This window comes from Mesoplodon bidens (genome assembly GCF_964165515.1).
Source record: "Mesoplodon bidens genome assembly, chromosome: 15".
In the NCBI taxonomy this organism is placed as follows: domain Eukaryota; kingdom Metazoa; phylum Chordata; class Mammalia; order Artiodactyla; family Ziphiidae; genus Mesoplodon; species Mesoplodon bidens.
In genome coordinates, this window is record NC_138171.1 from 47,678,590 (window position 1) to 47,691,208 (window position 12,619).

Sequence of the window (12,619 nt, forward strand, 5' to 3'; positions counted from 1 at the left end):
AAGTCTCAACAAAGATATGCTAATGTTTTTAAACAGTGTAAGAGAGAAAGTATCATGAAAATGTGAATCACGCGGACTGGCTTGCAATTGGATGAATCTCATAAAGTGAAAGAAGCCAGTCGCAAAAGAGCGCATACAGTGGAACAGAAAGTTCGAAAATAAGCAAAGCTGACTGTGCTGTTAGCTTTGGGAGGTAGTGACTCGGACAGGGCACATGGAGACTTCGGGAATCTATCACTTTCTATTTCTTGATCTGGATGCTGGCCACAGGGTGAGTTCACTTTGTGAAAATTCATCAAGCCGATAATGATGTGTGTACTTTTCTGTGTGTACACTGTACCTCAATAAAAAGTTAAAAATAAACCCAATCTATTTTAGGAAGTTACCTTCTGGATATAACCAAGAGAAAATCTGTAGGTGAACCAATGGTACCTAAGAAGAGAACACTGAATTCAACCTCTACTTTGTCGCCTGTAACATTTTATCCCCCTAAAATATTAAAATGTGCTAATTTAGAAATTGCCTTTAAAAATCAGAAGCTTTCACTCTGCTGTTTTTCACTCCAATAGTTGAATTGTCATCAATAACAATACAAGTTAACAGTCAGCAAGCCCTATCCCAGGGCTCGTACTGAGCATTTTAACAAACATCACCCTGCTGGCTCCTCATGACAGTCCTGTGAGGTGGGTGTTGTTCCCATTTCTCAGATGAGGAAACTGAAGTTCAAAGATCTAGTGACTCACTAAAGGTCAGAGGTAATTAGGGTCAGAACTGGTTTGCTAACTCCAGAGCTTATGCTTTTACAGAAAAAATATCTCTATAAGAGGTAAAGTAGCTAAAAAAAGAAACCAGAAATATCTTTTGTGAGACTCATTCGGGTGTTTTTTTTTTTTTTTTTGCGGTACGCGGGCCTCTCACTGTGTGGCCTCTCCCGTTGCGGAGCACAGGCTCCGGATGCACAGGCTCAGCGGCCATGGCTCACAGGCCTAGCCGCTCCCCGGCATGTGGGATCCTCCCGGACCAGGGCACGAACCCGTGTCCCCTGCATCAGCAGGCGGACTCTCAACCACTGCGCCACCAAGGAAGCCCCCTCATTTGGGTTTTTTAAAAATATTTCTAAAACAGCTCTACTGAGGTACAACTTATAGACAATAAATTACCGGTCAAGTATACCATTGATGCTTTGACATGCGTATACACCCATGAAACCAGCTCCACAATCAAGACAGTGAACATGTGTATCATCCCCCAGTTTTCCTCATGACCCTGAGTAGAGCAATGGGATGTTCCTGTTCTCAGGCAATCACTAATCTGTTTTCTGCCACTACAAATTAGTTGGAATTTTCTAGAATTTTATAGAAATAGATTCAAATATATAGAGAACAAACTAGTGGTTACCAGTGGGGAGGGGGGAGAGGAGCAATATAGGGTTGGGGAGTGGGAGGTACAAACTATCAGATGTGAGATAGGCTACAAGGATATATAGTACAACACGGGGAATATAGGAAATATTTTGCAATAACTGTAAATGGAGTGTGACCTTTAAAAACTGTGCAAAAAATTAAAAGTTTAAAAAACAGAAATAGAATCAAACAGCATGTGTTCTTTTTTATCTGGCTTCTTTCACTCAGTGTACTTATTTTTGATTCATCTATCTTGTTGCATGTCTGAACTTAATTTCTTCTGGTTGCTGTGTAGTATTCCATTTTTCTATACTACAAAGCTACAGTAATCAAGACAGTATGGTACTGGCACAAAAACAGAAATATTGATCAGTGGAACAGGATAGAAAGCCCAGAGATAAACCCACGCACATATGGTCACCTTATTTTTGACAAAGGAGGCAAGAATATACAGTGGAGAAAAGACAGCCTCTTCAATAAGTGGTGCTGGGAAAACTGGACAGCTTCATGTAAAAGAATGAAATTAGAACACTCCCTAACACCATACACAAAAATAAACTCAAAATGGATTAAATGCCTAAATGTAAGGCCAGACACTATAAAACTCTTAGAGGAAAACATAGTTGTTTTTTTTGTTTGTTTGTTTTTAACAACACCATCTCTTCCACGAAATATTCAAAAGCCTCACTAAGATTTTTGGAGAAAAGGATCACTTTTCATCAATGGCACCTGGCACAGTCCCCAAATAGGAAATAAGCCAATGTAATAAATTGTGAAAATTTATCAGAAATAATGAAATGTGGCATCAGGGCAACCACACCCTGAAGGAATGGTGATGGTGAGGAATTTTTATACGCTGTCTGGGGCCAGGGGATAAGGGATATATATAATGTAGTAGTTAAAAGCACAAGTCCTAGAGCCAACCTGCCTGGTTTCAAATCCAGTTCCATCATTTATTGGCAGTGAGGACGTTCCAAGGAGAGAGATGGTTGCCCATGTCAGATGCTACTGAGAAGTTGAGACAGCCAAGGACGGAGAAAGGGTCACTGGGTGTGATGGTTTCAACGTCACTGATGTCCTTCCCAAGGGCAGGTTCAGTTCAGCAGTGTGTGTAGAAAGGATTACCAGAGGTTTTAGATGAGTGCGTGGGAGAACAGGAGAGGCAGTGAGAGGCAGTCACTCCTGGGGGAAATGAGTTCCAAGTCCCAATTCAAAAAGCCAAAACCACACTTTGGAATGCATGTCTCAGTCGTGGGAGGTATGGGAGAGGGAGGGCATGAAAGCTAACCCTTGGGGAGATCCTCTGCCCCTGACACCCCCTACACTCCCGTGAGAAACTGTAAGGTTTCTATAATGTTATGATAACCATTCCGTCACGTGGTGCTTCTCAACTTCAGTATTTCCAAATACATCACCTCCCTGATTTCTGCATGTCCGTACAGTAGCTCTACCATTATTTTCTTAGTAACGGTCTTTAAATGGGCTCGCTTTTAAAATGAAATTGACAGGTACTTTAAGGGATATTTTATAACACAACCATCAGTAGTAATGGCGTATCATTAGCCTTGAACAGAACGTACTCCATAAAACTAAATGCAAGGAAAAACAGAAATATAATTGAAGCCAAGCAAAGTTTTTAAAATTCTAGCCAAATGCTATTGCTCCCTCAGTTGGAGAAATGCTATAACACTCTGACCTCCACCTGTGATCAAAACCAAAACCAATGCTAAGGGGGAAGGGTGGTTGGGGGAGGGAAGTATTGGGATGTAGGGATTGGCAGATGCAAACTATTATATACAGAATGCACAAACAAGAAATTCCTACTGGATAGCACAGGAAACTACATTCAGTATCCTGTAACAAACCATAATGGAAAAGAATATAAAAAAGAATGTATACATATGTATAACTGAATCACTTTGCTGTACAGCAGAAATTAACACAACATTGTAAATCAACTACACTTCAATTAAAAAACAAAACCCAAACCAAAACATTAGAAACAGTGCTAACATGGTAGTGTATACACACATAAAAATGAAACAAGTTACAAAAAAAGTACTCACCCTTACTACGGACGATGTGCTATGACATTCTCCATTCTAGTCCGTATCTGACAACGTGCTATGACATTTTCCGTTCTAGTCCATATCTTTTTAAAATAAGGGACTTGATTCCCTACATGGAGTCACCACCCATTAATGGCCTAGTACACGGTTTCAAAAACAATGGATTAGTAAATATGGCATTAGTGTTAAAGACACACCAGCACCAGCCTGAGATCTTCTCCTTGGACTTCTTAAGATCTGAAAGGTCCTTAAGACCTTACTGAAAAGGCAGTAACTTTCTCACTGGGTGATTCAATGTCATTTCACGCTGTGTCACCACCCGGACCCCTGTCAACAGGCGTGCTGCTGTGTAATGGGGGACAGGCCACACTGTAGGGAAAGCTGATCTAGAGACTCTGCAAGTCTCTAGTAAGGAGCCATGATCTCTCTCGGATGGGAGAGGGCTGGCGGGCTGCCTCACTGCCGTTCTGCACACACAGGCTCAGGTTCACAGCCCCAGTCACATAACCAAAAATTTCATTAGGTGTGGACAGGCCTTATGTCTTTGGAGGCCAGGTCTCCAGGGCCCCTTTTAATCTGTATCATAACTGTATTAGTTTCCTACTGCTGCTGTAACAAGTGACCACAAACTTGGCGGCTTACAACAACACAAATTTATTCTCTTACTGTTCTGGAGGTCAGAAATCTGAAACCAGCTTCACTGGGCTAAAGTCGAAGTGTCAGCAAGGCTGGCTCCTTTTGGATGCTCTGAGATGTTCTCTTGCCCTTTTCAGCATCCGGTGGCCACCTGTATTCCTCCACTTCCACCCCTTCCCCCACATTCAAAGCGCATCACTCCAGTCTCTGCTTCTGGTGTCACATGCTTCCTTCTCCTCCGACCCTGACCCTCCTGCCTTCCCTTATAAGGAAGGACTCTTGTGAGGACATCCGGCCCACTTGGAGGCTCCTGGGTAATCTCCCATCTCAAGATCCTTGATCACATCTTCAAAGCCCCTTTTGCCACATAAGGTAACATATTCACAGTTGGAGGGCTCAGGGGCTCATCATTCATCCTGCCACAGTGACCAAGGTGAAGGCGGATTTAAGCAGGAAAGGGCAAAAACGGGAGCAGAGACAAGCTCCAACATCTGGTCAAGGTGCCAAGTCCAATGTCGGGTGCTGCGAACAGGAGCACACAGGAGTAAATCCCACAACGGACGCAAGGGCATGAGCTGAGTCTGACTCACAGGGAGTGAGCCAAGGTCAAGGTCGGGTTAGGACCTCTGGTTCCAGCTGACACAGAGGTGAACCGCAGCCCACCCAGGGGAGCAAAGGACAAACAGCAGAGGACCAACACACCGGCAATGGCAACTGAGATTTATTTAAACGGTAAAAGCCGACAGGAGCAGGAACTGGTACAAGCACCTCGGTCAGTGAGGTCTCTCGGCGAGCGGGGAGACTGGTAGCCGAGGCCTAACCACCACTCAGGAAAGCCGGAGACTCAACTCCGGAAAGGTCAGTGGCTTCAGCTCTGGCTCAGCACGAGTCTTGAACAGATCAGTAAGTTATTTCCTTCAAGCCTGGGAGGAAACACACAGAAGCTGTGAAGAGACTCTCACGGATTGGGGCAGAGCAAACAGCCAGAGGTGGGAGAATGTGACTCCCGGATCCCAGGCCCACAGTGACCGGCTCTGGGGCACCAGCCACATGTGTGATCACCGCAGCCCCGGCCTCCTGGTTGTGTAAGATGAGACTTCACAAGGCAACAGGAGGTTGGATGAGACTGTGTTTATAGGTGGTTTTGAAGGGATTGAGAAATGTTATAAGAGTTTAAGGGCTCTCTGCAGTAAACCTGAAAGTGTATCCTTTAAACGCTGAACTTTTTTTTTTCTGAATAATACTTCTCATTCAGACAACTTGTTTAAGGAGGTCATTCTTTTTTTTTTTTTTTTTTGGCGGTACGCGGGCCTCTCACTGTTGTGGCCTCTCCCGTTGCGGAGCACAGGCTCCAGACGCGCAGGCTCAGAGGCCATGGCTCACGGGCCCAGCCACTCCGCGGCATGTGGGATCTTCCCGGACCGGGGCACAAACCCGTGTCCCCTGCTTCGGCAGGCGGACTCTCAACCACTGCGCCACCAGGGAAGCCCCAAGGAGTTCATTCTTGAGTCTTCTGCTTTTTACCTTAAACATTTAAAAATTAATATTGGCCTGTTTTTGGTGAGAAAGAAGCCAAAGGGCCAGTGACTAGCCTTAGCAATTTTGTTCACCCTTTTCTATTTGAGTCAAATTCAGGAATAAAAAAGACTAGTGTAGGAAATTTATTTCTTCACATGTCTAGTAACTTTTTTTTATCGTATACTGACATGGCAGATAATAAGTCGAGGAGACTCTGAATTCTAATATCTTCCTCTGAAGAGTGTTGAGTTTTGTTCTAGCAGGCAATTATATTATTGGAGAATCATCCTGATCTTCTACAGTCTTGGTTGCAGGGTTGTTTTAGTATGAATCTGTCTAGGTTTTGTACCAGAGCCTATTCTTCAGGAACTTGGCCTTTTAAATGCTGAACTTCAAGCAAACACAGTTCTTTCTTCCCCACACACACAGAAGTACAGTAAGTCCCCTACATACGAACAAGTTCCATTCCGAGAGCACATTCATTAAGTCCAATTTGTTTGTTAAGTCCAACAAAGTTAGCCTAGGTACCCAACTAACACAATCGGCTATATAGTACTGTACTACAGGTTTGTAATACTTTTCACACAAATAATACATAAAAAATAAAGAAAACATTTTTAATCTTACAGTACAGTACAGTACCTTGAAAAGTACAGTAGTACAGTACAACAGCTGGCATACAGGGGCTGGCATCGAGTGAACAGGCAAGAAGAGTTACTGACTGGAGGGGGAGAGGAGGTGGGAGATGGTAGAAATGAAGGAGCGTCAGCAATAAGAGACGGAGGGCAAGCTGTAATTTCACTCACGCCTGACGTTGATGGAACGCAAGTTTGCATCTTTGAAAGTTCGCACCTTGAAGGTCTGTATGTAAGGGACTTACTGTACTGATACAACAGAGCAGCCAGGCGCAAAGTGGGGAAAAGAAGCCCCTTACATAAAAATGCTCAATACATCGCTACTTTACAGAAACTAGAATTAACTCTATGCTATTACAAACCACCTATATTTTTTAAAGTGTGAGAAAGTTAAGTAAATTCAGACATAGCCTCATGACAGAATATTTATAAAGCCATTAAAATGCAAGGGGAAATGCTTATAATATTAAGTTAAAAAGATCAGGAATCAAGGTTACATAAATAGATAAATTCAACTCTGCTAAAAACAAAACAACAGCTAGAAAAAGAATGGAAGTGAAAAGCTGCCAGAGGTTATCTCTGAGGGATGGGCATACGGGTGATTGTTTTTTCTTTGCCATACTTTTTTAGAAGTTTCCAAAGCCCCTACTAAAAATTACACTGTTTTTAAAAGTGCGGGAGGACAGCAGTACAAAAACACACTAATAAATGATTTTTTAAATAAAAAATAATTTAAATGGATTTTGTGGACTGAACTGCCCAGCTGGGTAAATTTATAAACTAGCGGAAAGATAAGCCCAAGGGGGATGATTAACAACCTGGAATTTTCACACAGGAGACAGTCCTTGACTCTGCCAAGTTCTTTGTTTTGTATGGACTACCTGCCTAAAGCCATGTGTCAGACACATCATAGGAAGCTTAAGGGCACCTATGACATTAAAGGCCAGGACCGAGATCTAAAATGGTCTCCACTGGCTGGAGAGCCGCCCAAGGGCTATTCCCCCAGGGGAAGCAAGGTCAACAAGGGGCAGCTGTAAAGGAGGAACTCGATCAAGATCAAGGCAACAAGAAACACTGAGACAAGGCTCCATGCTCTGTCCCTATGGCCCTACTCTTCCAGGCCGGGGAAATTCATCTTAAATATAAGAGAAGAGAGAAATTCAACCCACAGCTGCAGGGGTGTTAGAGAGATATAATGATCTGTGTGTTTAACATCTAGTAAACCTGGTTACAAGCTGATTAAAAACACAATCATTGGGTCCTTTTATTAAGATGATTACAAGACTCAAGGTCTCTTACCATCCAGCTGAGAAAATTCCACAGTCTTCTAAAGGGCTATTGGTTTGTTTTCATACATGTGGTTCATTTAAACAGTTCTCCTGGGTTTTGTGCTATAAAAACACGGAGGATATAACAGCTGATTCTCTGGCTATGTTCATGGATCGGATCCACGTATATATATACGTCCCCTAGTTCCTCCTGAGTCAAAAATTCCCGTCAAGTCTTATGTTCTCTGGAGACAAAAAAATTCCCCCTTTCTAGGTTAAATCAATACAAGTGAAGTCACTTACCCAGTTCACTTCCTCCTTTGGTGGCCCAGCAAAGGCAGTAATGCTGCATCAGTTGTTCAAGAAGCTCCATTTCATCCAGGAATTCAAGGGACTCTATTCTGTGGAGAGAATGAAAGGACAACAGTATAAATGTATCCAATCAAAAATGAAGGTCATGACCCATGCCTATTATAATCATGGAAAGGTGTTCAGGATATACTATGTGAAAAGCAGCAGGCTACAGAATAGTATGCATGGTGTGGGCCCATTTTAACTTATTTTTATTGAAAAGGAGAAAAAATCCCATAAGCAAAGTCAAAAGTGACAAAGGACAAACTAGAAAAAAAATGTCTGCAATAGAAATGACAAGGGGTAGATTTCGTTGTTATATAAAGAGCTGTTACACTTCAATAAGAACATCTTTTAAAACTTATTTAAAAGATGGGTAAAAGACCAGTTCACTGGCAAGGAAAAACAAGAGCTTTTCAACCTCATTTATGCGAAAAGAAATGTAAATTAAAACACATGAAATGTTTTCAGCTAACAGTTGACGAAGATAAAAGAGGCTGATACATCCTTAAAAATAAATAAATAAATAAATAAATAATTTTAAAAGGTTGATATACATTTTACCAAAGACATGGGAAAGAGGTGCTCTCCTGCATTACTAGCAGGATGACAAAATAGTATAACCGCTCTGGAGGGCAATTTGACCACCTCCATCAATGTTTAAAATGTACGTCCTCTCATTCTGCAATTCTGGTTTAAGAATTTACCCTATAGGTGTTCAAGAAATCTCACTGCAGCATCACAGCTGCAATGTAGTAACAGCAAAAGGACAAAACAAAAAACAAACTTTAAAGTAGAAGAGATAGGTTGAATAGGTTAAACACATTCATACAATAGGATACTGTGCAGCCATATAGGGTAGGTTTATATGAGTTGACATGGAACAGCCTCTAAGATCTATCATGGAATTTAAAAAGCAAGTTGTTTAGGAGGTAATGTACCTAGTATATTACGACCTATGTAAAGAAAAAGTGGGGGATATATATGGTTATACACGCATGGACTAATTTTGGAAACTGCAGAAGAAAGTGGTAATGGTGGTTGTCTCTTGAAACAGAAGGTAGCTGATAGTAGTGAGGGTGAGTAACCGGGTGTTTTGTTTTGTTTTCACTCTGTACTACTTTATTCTGGTTACTTTTTTCACCCATCATGTGCTTATATGACTTTTTTCCAAAAATCACTTTAAATGTAAACTTTTAAATATATATACACACAGAGGAACATATGAAAACAGCTCTTTAAAATGTTTTCTGTTGAGATATGCACACACTGGGGCGGTGGGGACAACACAGGCATTTCCAAAAAGAGTAAAGAAGAAAAATAAAAGGTGATCCATATTCCACTATTTACAGCCACTGTTAGCACGCTGGTATTGCCATTCGTCCAGGCTGTGTGCGTCTGTTTGTGCACATATGCGTGTGCATGAAAGTGTATAGATGTACACGCTTGTGCATGTTTCTGTATTTGTGTTTAGCTCCCGCCCTGGTGTGCAGGCCGAAGAGTCACATCTGAAGAATGACTATCCAAGGAGTACTCTGGTGGCTTCCCAACTAATCTTAGCAGAGGACCTCAAGGCAGCCTTCCTAGTATGAGAAGAAACCAGCATCACGATCAAGGCTCCATCACCGTCATGACCAAGTTCAACTATCAGGACACACTAGACTGTGAGGCTGTTCCCTAGAAGGTGAACTCCGCAAAGGCAGGCATGATGCACAGTAGGCATCTGTTAAATCAACAGGCCTGCCCCTGGTTTCTTTTTATACAGAGTATCTGGCAAAAGCCCTTGACAAATGTAGACACAAACCATGAGGCATCTGCAGAGCTGGGAGGGCTGGTCGGCCTGGGGTGGACAGACCGAAGCCTGTCCCGCCTCTTTATCCACCTCTGTTAGGACAAAGGCTGCTGTCTGCAACATAACTAAATGCACAGCTATAGACATTATTTTTTAATTACTTTATTATTATCAAGGAAACAACCTAAGTATCCATTGATGGATGAATGGATAAAGAAAATGTGGTATGTATACTGACATTTACAATGGAGTATTATTCAGCCATAAAAAAGAATGAAATCTTGCCACATGTGACAACATGGATGGACCCAGAGGACATTACGCTAAAGGAAATAAGTCAGAGAAAGACAAATACTGTAGGATCTCTCTTCATGTGGAATCTAAAAGAAAACAAACAAACAAACAAAACAATTGGTAGGTGCCAGAGGTGGGCGGTGGGAGGGCAGGCAGGCAAAATATGTGAAGGGGGTCAAAAGGAACAAACTTCCAGCTGTGAAATACGTAAGTCACAGGGAAGTAATGTACAGCATGGTTATTATAGTCAATAATGCTATATTGCATATTTGAAAGTTGTTAAGAGTAACTCTCAAAAGTTCTCATCACAAGAAAAAAAAATTCTGGAAAAGTAGTGAAGCTTGCTGCCATGTCCTGCCTGCCATTTGCTGCACACGGTGGGGTGTTGCTCCAGGACCTTGCTTCAGATGTGATGGCCCGCACTATAGAACCAGTGGAAACTTCTTGCTCATCGTTTGCCTGAAATCTTGGCTTGTGTTCACCTTTTTAAACAAAAAATATGCACCAAAAATGCCCACAAATTCAGCTACTACATCTCCTTTAAAGATCTTCTTTAGAAGATCTTTTATTCCTTGGACTAACTGTGAAGAAGTTGATGGAAGGTTTATTATGTTCTAAATGGAGTTGTGTTTACTACTCAAAATAAAGTGGTTCTCCTTAAAAAAAAAAAAATCCTGTATGTGCAATGACCGATGTAACTGGATTTATTGTTATCATTTCACAATACATACAAACATCGAATCATTATGTTGTGTACCTGAAACTAATGTTGTCTGTCAATTACACCTCAATTTTAGAAACTGTTATTAATATATATCCACACATAAATAACAGGTACCACTAAACAGGATGTGGTAACCCTGAACATCTTGACATGTAGAGATAAATACAATCTATTGTTAAGCTTTTGAAAAGGATGGTGGTTTACAGACCAATACATGTAATATCAATCTACTGATTCAAAAAATATAAATCTATATATTGATAAATATTTATCTTTATATACACATAGAAAACGAATACACCCCAGCTGTCTCTGGAGAGTGCTACAGAGCTCACAACTGCTCTATACTTCATGCACTTTACACTGCTCGAAAATTGTTTTATTAGAACGAGCATGTATTTCTTTTATAATGAGAGGAAAAATCCACTTAAAAATCCATAAGCAGACTTTTCCCCCCTTAGGAGCCCTTGGGCAACGTCATTTTCCTGCTTCTCCAAAACACAGGGATTGTGCAAGATTTCCACTGCAGAGGTGTAACCGCTTATTTCAACTAAGATAATCTGTTTGGGCATAAACCTTATCTTGGCTAATAGCTAATGAGTTACTCTCAAGGAGCTATCAATGTTTAATCTACATTAGCAGCAGCTTAACTTGTTTCAAAATAAGTCTAGTTCAGGGTTGAATTTTTTTTTGTTTTTGTTTTTAACATGAAAGGATACAGACGATGCCTTTAGTTCACAGTTATCTGCCACGGAGCAAACTCTTGCCAATCCCATACCTGCTCACTTCGGCACGAGGTAATTTGCTGTACAATTCCATCATGTCGATGGCTGATGCCGATTCCCACCCACTTGACAGGAGCCGTTCTTTCTAAAATGTGCAGTGGAGAGAAAGGGAGAGGACAACGTGCTGTCATGTGACCCAAGACACTCTTCACGTACACAGAATTTCCCTCGGAGGACTCCTCTTTCAAAAGCCCACCGTGGCCACTATCATCTTTTTGTTTTTAATTTTCCCATTTTCTATACTGAACACACATTGTTACAATGGGGGAAAATGCACACTAAAGTATAATATTTAAAGAGAAATAAAGGAAGAAACTTTTCTATAACCAACAGTTTTTTAAAGTACCTCAGTGGTAATGTGACACAAGTCAAAACTAACGTATTCAAATGGGGGCAGGGGTGGGAAGTGTCTCTTTAGCAAAAAATTTTCAAAGGTGGGGGAGTGGTGGGGGCGGGAACTATTACAGGTTCCAAGAGATTTAAGGGACCGATCAGTCAAGTACAAAGTGGGAACCATGTTTGGATCCTGATTCAAATACACCAACTATGAACATTCTTTTTTAGACGACTGGGGAAAACTGGAGATGAATTGAGTGTTAGGTGCTATGTAGGAGTTTGTGTCGACTTGTAAGGTGTGATAATGGTATCATCACTATCCTGGGGGTAGAAGATCCTCATTTTTTTTTTAATTTAATTTTATTTTTGGCTGCTTTGGGTATCTTTTTGCTGTGCGTGGGCTTTCTCTAGTTGCTGCGAGCGGGGGTTACTCTTTGTCGTGGTGCACGGGCTTCTCATTGCAGTGGCTTCTCTTGTTGCGGAGCACGGGCTCTAGGCGCATGAGCTTCAGTAGTTGTGGCACGCGGGCTCAGCAGTTGTGGCTCGTGGGCTCTAGGGCACAGGCTCAGTAGTTGTGGCGCACGGGCTTAGTTGCTCTGCGGCGTGTGGGATCTTCCTGGACGAGGGCTTGAACCCATGTCCCCTGCATTGGCAGGCAGATTCTTAACCACTGCGCCACCAGGGAAGCCCAGAAGGTCCTTATTGGTAGGAGAGTCACACTGAAGTATTTATGGGGAAAATGATACACTGTCTGGGATTTGCCTTAAAATATTCCAGTGACACCACCAGCAAAAATTTGGAGGCAGGG

General features: G+C 41.8%; 1 protein-coding gene across 6 annotated transcripts in view; it reads right to left on the bottom strand.

The window, feature by feature from the left end:
- Positions 1-4,811: 4,811 nt before the first annotated feature.
- The window catches only part of LCMT1 (leucine carboxyl methyltransferase 1), a 55,082-nt gene continuing 47,274 nt past the window's right edge, over positions 4,812-12,619 (bottom strand). For all 6 annotated transcript variants that reach the window (XM_081256323.1, XM_081256328.1, XM_081256324.1 and 3 more), the window contains 3 exons: positions 11,469-11,560; positions 7,833-7,930; positions 4,812-5,031 (listed from right to left, as the gene is read on the bottom strand). In XM_081256323.1, coding sequence (XP_081112449.1) covers positions 5,009-5,031; positions 7,833-7,930; positions 11,469-11,560 — 213 coding nt within the window. In that variant the 3' untranslated portion in view covers positions 4,812-5,008. The remainder of the gene's footprint in view (positions 5,032-7,832; positions 7,931-11,468; positions 11,561-12,619) is intronic.